The following is a 17,562-nucleotide window of genomic DNA, read 5'->3' on the forward strand; positions in this document are numbered from 1 at the left end:
TTTCTCTTTAGAAGCTTCTTTGGCTCTCTATGGCCAACTCCCCATAAAGTAAATGAATGAACATGAACTTCAGGGGGCTTTCTCACCCCCTTCTCCCCCTGCCCACCTCTCACTGCCTCTCTCTTCATCTCCACCCCTGAAGGTGTGCTTAGTTTGACATTGTGCCAGCTCCCTTCTCTGGAATGCTGTTTGTCAGCCACAAGGTAACAGGTCTGGATGCTCCTGACCGCTCAGGCTGTTCAAACACTGTCTGTTTGCTGTAGGTCCACATGCTGCAGGTCTCACTCCCCATCTGGGGCCCACCCTGCTTGGTTCCAGCCTCCCTTTCCCTGAAACTCTGCACCTCCTCCTGGATATCAGGTGCTGGTCCTCTGCACCCCTCACCCCTAGCCTCGGCATCTGGTGTGATGGTTCAGCTCAAGTGGCTTTTCCGAACTGTCTCCTTGGTATGTTTTGGGTTCTCCACATGGGCTGGTTGCTTCCTGCAGTAGGACCATCGGCCCAACCTGAGCTTGGCACTCCCCCATGAAGCCCCTGCTCACCCATTTACCATCTTCTGGTGGATGCTGCAGGAGGAAGTCCCTTACCCCTAATAGAAGGAAGTCAGGTAGTACTTCAGTTCTTACAGAGAAAAGCATCCCATGCCATGGAGGCAACGACTCCCTTCAACTGTAGCTGCGTTCTCATATCCACATTTCTATGTTACAGGCTCATCCTGCTGCTCTCAACACCTCAGATCCCAAATTTCCCCGAGATCTTCCACCCTGTCTCTGTATCCCTTCCTTGTCTATCATCTCAGTGTTGCTTTACAGTACTTGTTGGCTCAGTCAGTGTTCCCTTATGTGGCAGTGGGGTATTAAGTTCACAGCCCAGCCAGATAATGAGTTCACATTTCCTTCCTTGTTCATTCACTCAACTAACATTCAGGTGCTGGGTATAGTACAGTGGACAAAACCCACGTTGCAGATCTTGGGGAGTGTGCTTGACCATGGAGGAGACAGAAAACAGGCAGACAGAGAACGAGGTGGCAGGTGACCATGAGAAAAAGAAGGGTGTGGGGGACAGAGGATGAGAAGAAGGCATATGCTATTATTTAAGGAGGTCTCGAAGGGCCTCTCTGGTGATGATCCAGCCACATGGCTCTCTAGGTGAGGGGTGTTCCAGGCAGAGGGAGGGCAGTGCAAAGGCCCTGAGGTCACAAGGCTAGAGTAGTACATGAGGAGGGAGTTGAGAATAGGGAGTTACTGTGTGGTTAGTTGGCTGAGAGACCAGCAACGTTTTTTTTAATAAGACCCAGACAGTAAATATTTTCATCCTTGTGGCCACATGGTCACAACTCTGCTAAGGATCCATAAATGAATGAGTATGGCTGAGTGCTAATCACATTTTACTTGCACAATCAGGTGAAGGGTGGTCTGATCTGCCAGCTGTAGCTCCCCAGTCAGCTGGACCATGCATGGCCTGAAAGCCTTAGAATGGCTATCATTTTCCTGAGGTTAACTGCCTCCTTCTTAAAAAATGCTCAACTTTCCATAAATTTATCACTGAGACCAGGACTCCCCTGAAAAACTGTTGGGCTGCTGTCAGCAAGCACAGTTCATGTCTTCCGGGCAGTGTCCTTTGTGAAGCCCCGGTCCCAGGTTAGAATCGCAGCTTAGAAACGGTTTTCCTTCAGAACTCTGAAGATACTGCTTTCTTGCTGACTAGATTCTGCATTCTGGTTCAGTCAGGACACTATTCCAGTTTTAGGCTGTCAGTGTGCCCAGTGCTTTCTCTTGGAAGCCTTTACAGTTGTCTCTTCACCTTGCTGCCCTGAAATTCCACAGGGATGCTCCTTGGGAGGCTGTTGTTTATTGTGATGGGAATGCGGCGGCTTCTTCAATCTAGAGACTGGTGCCCTTCAGTTCTGAGACAGCTTCTTGACTAAGGTTTGATTATTTTCTTTCCCTCCATTTTCTCTCTCACTTAAAAAAATAATAATCCTATCTGCCCTGGCTGGTGTGGCTCAGTGGATTAAGAGCCGGCCTGCGAATTGAAAGGTCACAGGTTCGATTTCCAGTCAGGGCACATGCCTGCGTTGCGGGCCAGGTCCCCAGCTGGGGGTGTGAAAGAGACAACCACACATTGATGTTTCTCTCCCTCTCTTTCTCCCTCCCTTCCCCTCTCTCTAAAAGTAAATAAAATCTTTTTTTTTTTTAAATCCTACTCATTGGATATTGAACCTTCTAGAGCCAATCCTTTCATTTTTCTTTCAGGATTTTTCTTTTTTTTTTCTTCATATATTTTTCTCTTTCATGCCTACTTTGGTGGTAGTTTATGTGTCAGCTTGGCTAGGCTCTAGTACCCAGTTATTCAGTCAAACAGTGGTCTTGGTGTTGCTCAGGCATTTTGTGGCTGTGGTTTACCTCTGTCATCAGTCGACATGAAGTGGAGGTTACCTTTGATCGTCGTCGGCGGCGGCAGCCGTCCGTCTCGAGAGACGATGGCGTAGCTTCTTGAGAGTCTATCTGCACCGCCGAGAATGGCTGTGCAGTCCGACTCGGGAGTGACAATCCCTGCCGCACTTGTTACAGGTGAAGGCAGATGGCTGTTGTTGCTGCTGTTGACGCTGCTTCCGCCTCGATCTTTTCCGGACCGCCTCCTTGTTGCGCGCAGCCTCTGCGCGTGACGTACCTTGCCTGACCGCGAGCCTCCAGGCTAGGCGGTCGTCTGCTTGAACTTCCCATGTGTTGAGATTGATGGAGCATTATGTCATGTCCTTTTTGCAGATGTCTTTGAACCGCAGTTTTGGGCGCCCTGTCATCCTCTGGCCTTCTGCTAGCTCGCCGTAGAGGAGGTCTTTGGGAATACGGCCTGCATCCATTCTTTTGACATGGCCGAGCCACCTGAGGCGTCTCTCACTAAGAACTGCATGCAAACTGCTCATGTTGGCTCGCTTCACCTCGGTGTTGGGGACCTTTGATAACATGGCCTTATCTAAGTAGCTGCAAGGCCTTCAGAGCAAAAGGGAGGTTTCCCTGAGGCAGAAATGCCACCGGTGGCCTGCAGTGTCGGCTCCTATCTGGGAGTCTCTAGCCTGCTGGCCTGCCCTACAGATTTAAGACTTCCTGGTCCCCACCACTGCATGAGCCAGTTCCTTAAAATAAATCTCTTTATATATTAATATATAATAATAAAATTTCTATATGTATATACAGTATTCCCTCACTTATCGTGGGTATTAACGTTTTAGACCACCCCGCGAAGTAGGAACCTTACATTTATTCTACACTCTTAAACCTACGTAACTTTAACAAAATACGTATACAGTACCCCAAAATCCCACGATATATCAAAAAATCCGCGATAAATCATTAAATATAATATTTTTTAAAAATCCCGCGATACAGTGAGGCTGTGATAAGTGAACCGCGATATAGAGAGGAACTACTGTAAATTATAATTAACTATATATATTAACTATTTATTATATGTAATATATATATAATTACATATATAATTTAAAACTATGTACTCCCTGACACACCTGACCCTTGCCCAGTGCCATTCTGTGGGGACACATGGACCCCGGGAGAACTGACGCCTGCTTTGCCTTTGCTTGCACTTGGCAGTGTGGGAATAAGAGCCCGATGGTTGCCCCCCTCTGGCTCACTGACCTAACTGACCACCTCGTACCATCTCCCACGCTCCTGCTCTTACTCGTCTCCTCTCTGCCATCATCTGCCCTCCTGCTCTCCTTGTTCTGAAGGTTTATGCCTTTTCACCACTTCCTTTAGTGCCACTTTGTGGGGTTTTGCCAGGGAGCAAAATATACTCATGGGCTCAAGCTGCTGTGTTTCCCCACAAAGCCCGATGATGATTTCTGTCTGCAGAAGCCTGCCATCCACATTTAGGCCACAGGAGTCCTCTGGGCCTGGCCCTGGGAACCAGCACACCAGGATGAGGCCCACGTGTTGGGCCCTGGTTTGGGGCATTTGGCCACCGAAGGCAGGACAACTTCTAGAGCCCCCCACTCTCTCCCTCCCACAGTTCCCAGGGAGATCAAGGGGCGCATTTACCTATAAAAGGACCATTTCAGCAGGAACTGCCGGGCGGCCTTGGGAAAGCTGGGGCTGCCTGCGTGCTGCTTCAGGACCTGGGTGACCACATTGTCCAGCCAGCTGGCCCATTGGTCCAGGGAGCTCTGCTGCTGCAGGGTCAGCTTGAAGTCCTGCTCTAGCTGCTGCACCACACTCTCCTTGCACTGGCACACCCACGAGGCCTGCTCCTGCAGTGCAAGGGTGCTGGGTCAGAACAGAGGGCCAGTGACAGCCGCCCCACACCAGCGGCATGGGTGACAGCACAGAGACCTCGTCTGCAGCCATCAAGCATGCATGCATCCTCACCCTTGGCCTTTTCCAACTGCAGTCAGGCACCATTATACCCACTTCACAGGGGGCAGAGACAGATGGACCAGGGAGGGAACCTGCCTGGCACACAAGCACCTGAATTCAGGCTTCCTGGACCCATAGCTCTGATTACACCATGTCTTTGTGTTGTTCCATTTTTGAGTGGTCACTCTTGTGAATGTGTGTGTGTGTTTAGTGGATAAACCCAGGGGCTGAACTAGATGTAAATATAGAAGGATCCACTTGGCTGACAACCTGAACTGTTCTAAGCCCGAAGAGAGAACTATGAACAGGCAAAAGGGAAGCACTTATTAAAAAATCCTCACCCAAGGATATGTTCATTGATTTTTTAGAGGTGGGTGAAGAGAGAGATTGAGATCAACTGGTCACCCCCCATATGCGCTCTGACAGGGGATTGAACCCAAAACCCTTTGGTGTACAGGATGATGCTCCCATCAACTGTGCCACCTGGCCAAGGCAGGAAGGCACATTTTTAAAGAAAATGAACAAAGGTGACAGTCACAACTCCTAGAGGCTGAGAGATCCTGGAGTGAGACCTGAGGTCCCTGGGTGGGCCAACCCTGAACCTGTCTCATGCAACAGAAATGTGCTGGGTTTGCTGTGAGCTGAAGTTCGTGGGTTTGTGTGTTTTTCTGGATGTTGAAAGGCTAGACTAGAGGAGTGGGGGTCACACGCATGTTGCCCCTGCTCTCCAATCTGGTTCCGGGGACCTATCCCAGGCTGTGGGGAACCATGTTGGGGAAAGTTACCTGCACATTGGCGAAGTCCACACGGTTGAGGTCACTGAGCATCTGGTTGATCTGGGAAGTGTTCTGAAGCACGGCCCGGGCTGCCTGTGCCAGGTGATTGAGGGATGTGTATCTCCGCAGGGTTTGGGCAAAGGCACTGACCACGCCTACCTGTGGCCGAGGATGACACAAGAGGGTGAGCTGCACATACGCACGCATGTACGCACGCATGTAGGGAAAGTCTATTCGCTCTTCTCCGTGGAGGGCGTGGTCTCAGGGATGGTTCAGGGGTACAGAAGAAGGATGCAGCCTTCTGACAGTTTCAAGGACCCAAGAGTGAAAAATCAGTGCAGGACACAGATGTCACCAATGCATCACGTGGCATCTATAGCAGACACCACTGGCATAGGTGGGTTAGAACTCAACTCCTTCCGGTCTCTGGAGGGGCTGGTGAGAATACAGGTTCCTGGGCACCGCTGGGTCAGACTCTGTGGGGGTGGCCTGGGAATCTGCAATTTACCAACTACCAAGGAAGTTCTTTTTTTCCCTGAAGTTGCAGTATCACCAGCCTGATAGCAATTCCAGACTGTAGGAGGGTATATCAGATGCCCAGAATCCAGCCTCCTTTGTATGTGCCAGCTCCTTTAGGAACGCGTGCAAGAACAGCCACAGAGGTTATTCTCTTTTTCGAATGGGGGCCAATTGTCCACATTTAAATTATGATTTGTGGCCAAGACTATAGTAGTAAAAGAGTAAAGCAAGGAGATTAAATTCCTGCCTTTTTGTGAGCATAGAAACATTTGATCTGTTGTGAGTTGACTCAAATGTGTCACATCAAACAGTGTCTTCCATTGTGCCCATCCCTGCCAGCACCTATCCTACATTCACAGCATAATCAGGACTTCCTAAAGGGACCACTGATCCCCAGGACACACTCTGGGATCCAGCAGTCAAGTTCCCCTAGAGCAGAGGGAGAGGAGCCCCCTCCTCTGAGCCACTCCCAGCCCTCTCCCCTCACAGCATTGCAGGGCCCGAGGGGTCCGCAGGCAATGGCCTCTGCTTGGCCACCATTGCAGTCTGAAGGCCCAGACACCAACCCCAAGAGTTACCTTAGTCTGGATAACCTGTTGTGGGAAGTCACGCATGGCGTTCGTCAACCAGCCTTCCAAGCTCTTGGCAAAATTACGAATGGCCTGTGTCAGGGTGCCTGGGAAATCGAACCACAATATTAACAGTGAGAAAGGCAAAGTCTCACCTATTAGGATCAGCCATTAGTGTAAGAGATGCAAATGTAGTGAAAATTACCACCCAACAAGCAACACAGAGGAAAAGAAAACAACAGCGCAGCACAGGCGTGGGGGACAGTTTGGGACACTTAGTGAGGGGAGCCTGGAATAAGAGTTAGCGCCCGACCAGACCATTCATCTGCTCACTTATCTGTCTACACTAAGGCTTCTCACCCAGGGTGATCCTGCCCTGCAGGGACACTGGGTGATGTCTGGGGGCATCTGTGGTTCTGAAGACTGGGGGTGGTCCTGGCATGCAGTGGGTGGGGGCCGGGGATGCTGCTCAACACCCAGGATGTGCCCAGGATGACCTCCCCACAGAGAGTGACCAGCCCAGTGTCAACAGCACTGAGACCAAGAGACCCTGATACGCATGCATGTAAATATATTCTAACAACTTCTAAATTTATTTTGAGATGGCTTACAATAGGAAACAAATAATAAGACTCTTTAAAAAAAGAAAAATCTCCCAAATGTAAAAGTAAAGTTACCCCAAACTCAAACTTTAACATAGACATTCGGTTGCACACTACACTTAACAGTTGTCGGGCAGGAGGGCAAGGCCAGAGGAAAAAAGCAGTCATTTTGCTGTTTCCCATTGTCTGGCACAAAAGCAGCAGACCAGCTCATTAGGAAAGACTGGGGTTTTCCAAGCGCTGACACAAAATGTGTGGTGCCCGCTGGAGTCATCGACTGTGTCCCTTCACTTGGGACGGTGCTTCCACCTTCAGGATGCTAGGAGCCCACAGGAGAGCCTGGCATGACGGGTGCCCCCTGGTGGTGAGTTTTGTCACCACCACCAGTGGCCAGGCAGCCAGGTCTTGTGGCCCTGGGAAGACCCCCCAGCACATGTCAGCCCCAATGGATATAGCCATCAAGGCCCGCGATTTCATTTTCTTCTCCTTTCCTCAATTAAAGATGCTGGAATCTGGAGAAAATGCTATAGAGTCCAGCCTTTGGTGTTAAAGAGCCACAGGGTTGGGAGGAAGTTGAGCTCAGCCTCAGATCACCTGAGTGAAGTGGGTTAAAATCGAATTCAGACCATCCCCATGGTTCCCAGGGCTTTTAGCAAATGCAGCAGCCTAGAGGGGTAGGGATGTCCTGTGCATCGGGCAGCAGCACAAAGCCCTAAGCCTAGCCTAGGCCTGAGTAGGCAGCCCTCTTTCTCTCCCTGGGTCGGTGACAACGGAAACAGGCAGGCAAGAGTGAACATCTTCCAGGGGTGACTAAGCTGCTGCTCTCACTGGACTCTTGGGGTCCCAAGTCTGAGCTGGATCTAACAAGGTGGCTGCAGGGATGCAGGGACAGGAAAGAGAGAAGGCAGGTGAGGCAAGCTGCTTACTGGGCACCGGCCGCAGTACGTCGGGGATGAGGACCTCCACCAGGGCCTGGTAGAGGATGTGGTCACAGCTCCTCATCCACTTAAGGATGGGGTCGCATTTACACAGAGACACCAGCTTGTCCTTCGGGAGGATGGTGGCTTTGGGGTCCTCGTCACTGTGGGGGAATGGGGGAGACCAGGTGAGCCACGTCTTGGAGCCCATGCAAGGCCTGTGCCCACCCTGGCTTGTATTCCCCATGGGGATCTTGCTGTGCCCTCCCCTGACCCCGCCTGTGGCTAAATGATGATGTGTCCCACTGTGGCTACAGCTGAGGTGACTTCTCTTTGGGATGGCACATGGTCTCCAATAAAATCACTCACTTGAAACAAGTGCACAAGCAACGTGAATTACAAATCAACTTCCGGAAGTACAAAAACAACATGTAGGTAGCGGGGGAGCACCAATTCTTGCAAGGCTGACACATTTGTCTGAGGGTTGCAGTGTGAGTGGCCTGGGGCCTGTCTAGGGGCATGAGGACAGATACCTGGCCGGTAGAGAGGCAGGGCTGTCGCTGGAGGAGGATTTAGAATTCCAGAAGGAAAGCCACAGCTTCTCAATGTAGTGGAACTGGAGGTTCATCACAACATCTAAAGTTGCCTGGAAGTAAAAACGGCTGGTTAAACACACAGATGTGCACATTCAAAAGGGTGTGGCTCACATGTCATCAGGATATTCTGAGTAAGTAGCTGTGATGCAGGCTGCAGGGGAGAAGTGGGGTCTTTTGAAATGCAGAGAGAGACCACAGAGGAAATGGAAATGGATGGAGGGCACCATCCAAGGGGCAGAGATTCCATCTGCTCCTTGGCTAGAGGGAGCAGGGGGCTGCTCCTGGGTCCTGTGTGGTCAGGGACACCTGGGGATGTCTGAGCATTTGGTGGTCCTGAGGAGACACGCTGGGCTCTGCACCAGGTACTGGGGGCACCAAGGCTCCCACTGAATCCCCACAGATCAGTTGTGGGCTCTTCCCCGGGGCCACCTGGAGGGGGACGTCACCTCACAGTGCTGCCGGTAGGCCAGCTGCAGAGCCTTGATGTCCTGTAGTGTGATGCTGTCCTGCAGCAAGAGGCTGCCCAGGTCAGGCGCTGGGAACTCTGGGAAGACGTGGGAGACATCTGGGGGGATAGAAACGAGGTCGTCAGCAGACCTGCAGAAGGTCCACATGAGGAAGCCAGGCTGGGAGACCTGTGTGCTGGGGGACACTGTCCAGACATGCTGGTGGCTGCTTGACAGCCTTGGGTGGCATTCTGGCTCCCCTGAGCAGTCACGCAGCTTTTGTAAGCTTCGGTTTCCTCAGGTACAGACGGGGACAGCATCACCACCTCCCAGGGACATGAAATATGCCTACACAGAAAAGCACTGATCCAGGGCCCCAGACACAGTGAGGACTGCATCACCCCAGCATGGGGCCAGCAGGAGCTGTGCACCTGGGTACAAGGCTGGCTCCATGGTGGCCTCATGGGCCTGACGACCTCTCCAGAAGACCCAACATGGGAGGGCTCTGTTCAGACTCAAAGAATACACTAAAGGTAGACCCAGGCCACTGATCTCTCGGGGTGTGCGTGTGCTTACGACACTGGTCCCAGAGACCCTCCCTAGGTGTGTCTGGGTGGCAAGCTCTGAGTTAGGATGCAATCCCAAAAAAGTGGCGGTGCCACCTGGTGGCGGGGGGACTGTCTCTCCCACGCTCCCAGGGAAGAGGTCCAGGCAGCCCCGTGTGAGGGCACTGGGAGTGGAAAAACCCAGTGTTAGGGGGGCTTGAGCATCCTGAGCATCCAGGTAAGCAAGGAAGAGGCCCTAGGCGGGCAATGAGTCCTGCTGCTGCCCTGAGTCGACAGGTTTTAAAACAGGACATCTAGTTCTTCTCTCTGATGGGCATTTCACTTTATTTACTTATTGTTTGATTGTCACTTTATATATTAATTTGGGGGCATATGCTTATTGTTCTAAAACCTCAGGGATGTCACAAGAGGTTTACCTAGAATTTTCTATGTAATTAAAAAGGTATCATACAAGAAGACTGTTTATTGCTCCACTTAGATGCTGCCAGTGACGGAGCCTAAGAGCCCAGCAGTGCGGAGGAGACCGGGGCCGGCAGGGGAGGGGGGCAGTGTCGCACTCACCTATGTACTGCTGGTGCTGCTGGCTCTGGGCAGCCATGGCCTGCTCCGTTGTGCTGTGCACACTGCTGTGCGAGCCGCTGTCCCCAAGGCTGTCTGACTTCTGGGCTGGCCGGTACCTGGGTAAGGGACACATTTGCCATCATGAGGCCCCAGCAGCACTGCCTAGAAGGGGCCCAAGGAGCAAAGGGCTGAACAGGATGAAGTTTGGTGTGTGTGTGTGTGTAACCTTAAAATAATTATGGTCAAATACACATAAACAAAATGTATCATCTTAATAATTTTTAAGTGTATAGTTCAATGAAGGACATTTACATTTTTATACAACAATCACCATCTGTCTCCATAACTTTCTGTCTTTCCAAACTGAAAGTCTGTCCCCATTAAACACTAACTCCCCCTCCCCCAGCCCTTGGATCCCACTGTCTACTTTCTGTCTCCGTAGATCTGACTCCTCTGGGGACCTCATGTAGGGACTCATACAGTACTTGTTCTTTTGTATCTGGCTCCTGTCCTGAGCATAACGTCCTCCAGGTTCATCCCCACTGTCACATGTGTCAGAATGTTCTTCCTCTTTATAGCTGAATCCTATTCTAAAATGTATATTACATTTTGTTTATCCATTCATCTGCTGTTGGATACTCAGGTTGTGTGTGTGTGTGTGTGTGTACACAGTATACTAATACTTCTCTCTTAGAAGACAAGTGAACTTTGCATATAGAATTTCAAATATCTTACTATTGTATTGCCTCGAAGGAAATTCTGACATTCCTTTTGCCTGAACTAGGAAGCAGTGGGCAGCCTGCGTGGACACAAACCAAGAAGCATTAACAGAGAAGGGCTTCTGGGGCAACTTGTCCCTCTAAGCCCAGAGAGACGCTGTGAGGTGGTGTGTGTGGCAGACAGGGAGTGGGTAGGGGATCCCGGCCTGAGCTGGGAGTGCTTGTGTGGAAAGTGGGGCCACGCTCAGTGTGAAGAGGAAGAAATGCCACTCAGATGTTCGTGGACCACCTTACTCAGGGTGGTTCCAAGTGTCGCTATAAAATGGGTGTACTGCTCCTAAAATAACATGCTGCCTGGTGTTTGCAGGGGCCGAAGTCAAACAGTAGGAAGCTTTTGAGTCCATGTCTGTGGACAAACAAGGTCAGGATGGAATATTGGTTCAGCTCTGATGTGTTGGCTCCTGGAGACTCTTTTCTGTGACTTCCAACTCCCGTGATTGACCATGTAACTGGGAGTCACTGGGACACTTTAGAGCAGCTGAAATGGGATTTAGAGCCACACAGACTGGCAGAGGCGTGAAGGGGCCATGTGGGGTAAAGGAGGCACGGTACCAACCCTGGAGTAGTCTGGACTCTGGAGAGGGAGCCTGGGAGACTGGAAGGCTGCCAGGGGGTGATATTTGAGTGGAAACCTGGACCAAAGCAAAATTTAGCTGTTGAGGGCCAACTCTGCCACTTGTTTTGTAAATTTACATTTCAATGTCCATAAATAAAGTTTTATTGGCACACAGCCATGCCCACCTATTTACAAATCGTGGGTGGCAGCTCTCAGGCACAATAGCAAATTGAGTAGTCATGACCTCAAGGTATTTGTTCTTTGGCCCTTCACAGAAAAGTTTGCTGACCTCTGCCTTAAAAGATGGGTAGGTGTGTGATGGGTAAAGAGAATATTTCAGAAAATGACCAGGCCTTTCCAGCCATCAGATCAAAATGTCAAGAAGCAAACAGCAACTTAAGTCTATAGGCTTCTTTCTCCTGGCTTCTTGTGTTATATTCAGTGTTCTTTTTTTTTTTTTTTTTTTTGGTAGTTGAAAAATTAAAGATCTGTGGTTCCAACTTTTTGACATTCTGGAAAAATAAAAACTATAAACACAGTAAAAAGATCAGGGTTGCCAGTGGCTGGGGGAGGCAGGGATGAATAGGTGGGGCACAGAGGATTTTTTGGGCAGTCATACTGTTCTGACACTGGAATGGTGGTAGATACATGTCATTATACATTTGTCCAAACCCACAGAACGTACAACACCAGGAAGCACCCTAATGTCACCTATGGACTTGGGGTGATCACGATGTGCCAATGCAGGATCATCAATTGGAACAAATGCACCACTCTGGTGGGGATGTGGATAGTGGGGTGGCTGTGCTCGTGTGGGTCAGGGGGTATATAGGAAATCTCTGTACATTTCAGCCAATTTTCCTGTGACCTAAAACTGCTCTAAAAAATAATGTCTATTTTTTTTTTAAAGAGAATGCTGTGGAATTTCTGTTAGCTAGTGAGGTTATATGCTCAGCCCCTGAAGTCCTGCTGGCCTCCCTTCGTGCCAGTGGAGGTGAACGTTGGGCTCTCCCAGACACTGAGACTGAGGGTGATGTGAGTTTCTTTCTCCATTGGAGGATGGGAGTCCTCTTGTAGGAATGCACATTATTTAATGTCTGAGAAACACCCTCCCTGTGCTCTCCCTAGGAAAACCCAGGCCCTGGGCCCGTCCTCAGGCTGGCCTCAGCCCGGGTCACCCACCTTGGTTTCTGATGCACAGGGTGCTGCCGCATGGCCATGTACTGGGTGTCCTCCTGTAGTCGGTTCAGGGGTGAGTCTGGCTTCAGACGGATCCCATAGTAATGATACTTGGAGTTGCCCCTAGAAACCAAATACGTGAGGTAAGCTCTCCCTGAAGATGTCCTAAAGGACAGGAGGTGCCTGCCTCGGCACCTGCACCTTGGGCCTCGGGCCTGGTGCTGCCTGCACCATGTGGGAAATGCTCATTCTGCATACCACCTCCCCGTCTGGGAGGTTCCCCTCTTGCATTTTAGTGCGATAAAGGCTCTGAGAAGTCCTACAGTCAGAAAACCAGTTTTGTGTCTATGATCTATAAAAATATTCTCTGTCAAGGATCACAGATGGCAGAGGACAAGAGAAGGCTCCCCCATCCTCTTGGCCAAGATGTTGGCCTCAGAGGGTGCACACAGGAACTCTGCACCCATGTCCGCGAAACTTCAATGAGCAGGCGCTGAGCCAGCCACAGGTCATGGCCACATGAGCTCTAAGCACTCTCTCTAAGTAGAGTGTGGCCACTTTTTTCTCTTTTTATGAGAGGGGTATTCACATTATTGTCTGGTTAAGTTTAAGACACATGAGTTTCCCTGGCTGCTACAGGCCACAGGCAGGCTGTGACGGTTGGTCCAGGTATAGCAAAAAGCATCAAGAAGTAGTAGATCCAACTCTATTAGATAATCTGGAGGCAGCTTTTAAAAAACCTGTTATTATGAAAAATTTCAAGCAAAGAGAGAGAGCTGAAGTGAACCTTTGTGTCTCGTCACTTGGAGGAAACTAAAACACAGCCCACGCCCTGGCCCTGGCCAGGCCAGTGCTGCTGCCAATTTGGGACAACTCCAAGTTCACCCAGAGGTACGTCAGTCAGGATGTGTGGGCAGAAGGAGGAAGGCCCATGTTCTTCAAAAGCTCGATTTCTGTATAAAAAAAGAGGAAGGATGAGTGGGCATGAGGGATGCTGGACGTTCCCCGCTACCCACCTGGTGCCCAGCCGCCGCGTCCTCAGGCCCATAAACACGGAGCGAATCAGTTTCCCAAAGGAGGCGGCATTCACCGGGTCCAGCTTGTGCTCCTGGCAGTGCCGAAGGTAGTGGTTGTAAAGAGAACTTCGGGGGAGACTGACCCCTTCAGCGGTTTCGTAATTATCTAGCAGCCACTGGAGCTGGAGAAACAAAGATACATTTCTGATCGTCAAAACTCCCCCAAATACCAAAATGTGAAGGTGGACTCATTAAGAGAACATACTTTCCCTCCACTTAACATAATGAAGAAATACATTGCTACTGTCATGAATTTGGGTCCTAGAGATTCTGGGCATGTCACTTAGTAGCTTTTTTTGACCTGCTTTTTTATTCCTTCAATCTTCAGCCTGTTCTTCAGGCTCCTTGACTTCACTGAGAAGAATCTGCATGGATGGAGACCTTGTAGAATTTGTTCTTATGATCATTTAAACATGCAAGTGCCCCATACCTGCTGAAACACCGAATGTCTCTGAAACCTCTGGGAATGGAGATTAATTCTGATGACAAGAAAGAGGCAGATTCAAGAAAACTCAGGGGCCTGTGAGCACCATGCCCCACATCGACCGTGGTCGTCGACAGAGATGGACTAGTATCTCCTGCAGGCCCGAACCAAGTGGAGCACAGACAGAAACAGTAAATACCTAAGAGGCACATGTACCAGGCTTTGTGCTCAGGCCAAACCTGAAGCTGCTGCCCCCAGAGGTTGGCAGAGTTGGAAGGGCAGGGGCTAGCTGTCCTTGAAGAAAGCTGTCCCCACATGGGGTGACATGCCTGCCTGGGAGCCCTGAGCACAATGCCCCCAAAGCTGCAGTTTGATTCTGGCTTGCCCTCTGCTGTGTGAGCACCAAAGGCCTTAGCCATGCACGGGCTTTGGGGACAGGCAGGAGTCATGTGCACAGGCATGAGCCTGAGGCAGGATCCTGTGAAGGATCCAAGATCACAGTGGGAAGCAGAGGTCTGTCTAAGCTGCCCGCCCTGTCCAGACAAGCCCCCTTTGCTGGCCCCGACTTCTCTGTGGTCCTGCCATGCTGGGCTCCTGCTAATCCCCATGCCCTCTGCTTCCTTCCAGGCCCGGAGTGAGGATCTCCCCTAGGAAATCAGCACTCCTACTCCCCCACTCATGGTCTATACCCTATTGCAATCCACACCCCATTGCGGCCCCACGCATCCAAGCTGGGAAGTCGGCCTTCATCGCCCTTTTAAAACGGTTTTATTCTGTAAAGGTTCTAAGACGTACAGAGGTAGCAAGAATAGTCTAAGAAACTCCTGCCCCCAAAAGTCAGCCTGGAGCCCATTTTATTTTGTCTAAGCCCCACCTGAACCATTTTAAACTGAACCCCTTCATCTCCTCCCTGGGCCTCCCCGCTCTCACGTGGAGCCAGCTGGGGGCCTAGGTGCCAGAATGAGGGAGAGGGGGTGGACATGCTGGAGGTGCAGGATAAAGGTGGGGGACAGGTCAAAGACCCAGGGGAAGGGGCACATGGGGAACTGACAGAGCAGAGGGCCTTTGAACAGAAAGACAGGCATCAGGCATGCAGAGGGGCTAAGCAATGGGCTCTGTTTTGGGGAGGAGTTCAAGTGTGGGGATCGTGTTCAAAGTACAAGTTAGGGCACCAAGGAGACACCACATGGTGTCTGGGGGTAAGGGGCACACAGAAAGGCTGGGGGGGAGGAGTGGTGTCAGCTTGATGCCAGGGAAACATGAGAGGTCCCCTCCCCACACCGCCACAGCGAGGTCTCTCAGCCACACAACCCTCCTCACTGAGGGGCGGGGCACAGCCCCGGATGATCCCTGAGGATCGGGTTTGAACCAGGGGCCACCCACCCTCTGGTCACTAAAGCCTCCCAGTCTTTTGTTCATGTTCCTGCTCCCACCACCAGGGTCAATGTGAGACAATGACAGCAGAGAGGCAGGAAGAAGGATGCAAACGACAGCACTGGAGGGTGGCAGAGGGCTCTCCTCTCAAGGTGATGGGGAATAACAAACAGCCCTGAAACGAGGCTCCTCTTCTTCAAGTGTCCCTTTGGGAAAAGAACACGTTTTGCTTTCCACCAGGTCATTCAGACCTTTCATTTTCAAACTTCCCTTAAATGTGCTTTTTTTCTGACACAGGTGGCAGGCGCCTCCCTTCTACCCCGGAGCTTTGCTCTGGCCCAGGGCTCGGAGGGTCCTCCCTCATCCCTGATCTCTTGCTCCATGTCTGCACCCCCAGGATCTTAAAGATGCCTCAAGAAATACCGACCAGAGAAGACGACCAGAGAAGACGAAGTCCCGAAAAGTAAATAGGGCCCCAGCATGTGGGCTTAGAAGCTGGGAGCCTTTCCTCTCTCTGCTCCCAGAGGCTGAGGAGCCCAGGATGTCACTTCTTCAGGAGTCCTCTGTTGGGGAGAGAAGCTGGGTCTAGGAGCCCAACACCTCGGGGCTGACGGAGCTGGTGGTGGGGCAGAGAGGCCGTGCAATGGCACCGGTCTTAGCTGGAGGCTGAGGCAGACTGGGCGGCGGGCTGGGAGGGGCCCTGCACCAGCAGTCCGGAGTGATGGAGGCCACCGCCCGGCCCACTGCTCACTATGCAGGGAAAGGTCTGCAAAATATGCTGCCTTCCCCACCAGCCCTTGCTATTTAAATTAAAAGTGGACTTCGCTGGGCGATGCTGTTGAGCTGACATCAAGGCCATATGAAATTAAGGCATGATTATCCTCCTCCAAGCAGAAGTGGCTACAGAGAGAACTGACGCCACCAGCAGCCTACACGTCCTCCCGTTTGCATTAAGAGTGACCAGGAAGGGGACTGTGTTGAGAAGCCAATGAGTAAAGCTGTGAAGAAGCTGAGGGAGGGAGCCTTTGGAGAAGTGTTTCAGGCAAAAGACACAGCCATTCAAAGGCCCTGAGGCGGGACCATGCCTGGCATGTGGAGAAGCAGCATGGAAGCCTGTGCGGCTGCAGTGCAGTGAACAAGGCAGAGAGAGGGAGGTGGGGGCAGGCAGAGGACAGAGGCAGGTGTGCAGGGCCATCTCCATGCATTTGGCTTCTACTTGGAGGGAAATGGGGGCCCTGGAGGCTTCTTAGCAGAGAGGTACAGGACCTAATTTAGGTTTTACTCTATAGGGCCACTCTGGTGGCTGCCGTGAGAAGGGCCTGGGAGCTGAGGGTTGGCTAGTAGGTGGCCTGGACAATCCTGGGAGACAGCAGAGGTGTGTGCGGCCGTGGTGGTTTAAGTGGAAGAAGTTGTCTGACTGGATTGCACTGGGAGGTGAGATGCTCAGGAGGAGGTGGGAAGACGAGAATGAGCACTGAAAGGACTTGGTGAGTAGTGGGGAGGGTCAGAGATTTGGGGGCAGTGTCAGGGCTCAGCCCTGGACACTAGTGTGGAGTTGGGGGAGGGGTCCAGGCGGATGTCTGGGGGAAAAAATCTGTTTTGTCAGCAGCCAGGCTGGGGTCGGCATGGCAACAGGGTAGGTTAGGAATTCTGAAGAAACAGCAGTCCCGCCAAGACCACTGCTTAGGCATTTGCCACAGTAATTTGGGGCAACTCCTGGACAAGGGACCCATCATGAAGCTGCCACTCTAGCCAAGCCCCAGCTTAGTCTGAAGGCAACAGCTTTGTCAGTACATCAGCCTGTAGTTGGCCACCAACTAAAGGCTAAAGGATCTTTGACAATTTGTGTTTCTTGATTAAAAAGTCATAGTCTGAATACAATTAATCTAAAAGTGGGGTTTGGAACTAAGAGTTCATTTTAGTAGACAATGACCACCTCCCTGTGACAGTGACTTGGTGAACATGCTATGGGGTCCCTGAGTCAGCAAGAATCAGGGTGGAGGTGCTTCTTGAGCCAGGATCTGGGAGACACTAGGGCAATGGCTCTGGGAGGAGCTGGGCACCTTGGGGACCTTGACTGAGGCTTCCCCAGGCCAGGCATGACAGTAAGGAACCCGCAGTGCTACCCCAGTGGGTGAAGGTGCTGAATCCCCAACACCAGCTTTGCCACCTCCTTCTTCTGAAACAGCTATCCCTTGTTTTTGCATCACAAAATCACAGCCTCCCACGTCCCCAGTTTACAGACAGTT

At 51.2% G+C, this 17,562-nt stretch overlaps 1 protein-coding gene across 1 annotated transcript in view; it reads right to left on the reverse strand.

The window, feature by feature from the left end:
- RFX2 (regulatory factor X2) overlaps positions 1-17,562 on the reverse strand; it is a 41,530-nt gene that overhangs the window by 4,744 nt on the left and 19,224 nt on the right. The window contains exons 6-14 of the mRNA XM_090289476.1: positions 13,456-13,637; positions 12,443-12,562; positions 9,926-10,041; positions 8,799-8,917; positions 8,290-8,402; positions 7,766-7,920; positions 6,247-6,344; positions 5,159-5,308; positions 4,059-4,267 (exon numbers count right to left, since the gene is read on the reverse strand). Of these exons, the coding sequence (XP_090145602.1) occupies positions 4,059-4,267; positions 5,159-5,308; positions 6,247-6,344; positions 7,766-7,920; positions 8,290-8,402; positions 8,799-8,917; positions 9,926-10,041; positions 12,443-12,562; positions 13,456-13,637 (1,262 nt within the window). The remainder of the gene's footprint in view (positions 1-4,058; positions 4,268-5,158; positions 5,309-6,246; positions 6,345-7,765; positions 7,921-8,289; positions 8,403-8,798; positions 8,918-9,925; positions 10,042-12,442; positions 12,563-13,455; positions 13,638-17,562) is intronic.

This window comes from Furipterus horrens, unplaced genomic scaffold (assembly GCF_987537825.1).
Source record: "Furipterus horrens unplaced genomic scaffold, mFurHor1.1.pri manual_scaffold_10, whole genome shotgun sequence".
In the NCBI taxonomy this organism is placed as follows: Eukaryota; Metazoa; Chordata; class Mammalia; order Chiroptera; family Furipteridae; genus Furipterus; species Furipterus horrens.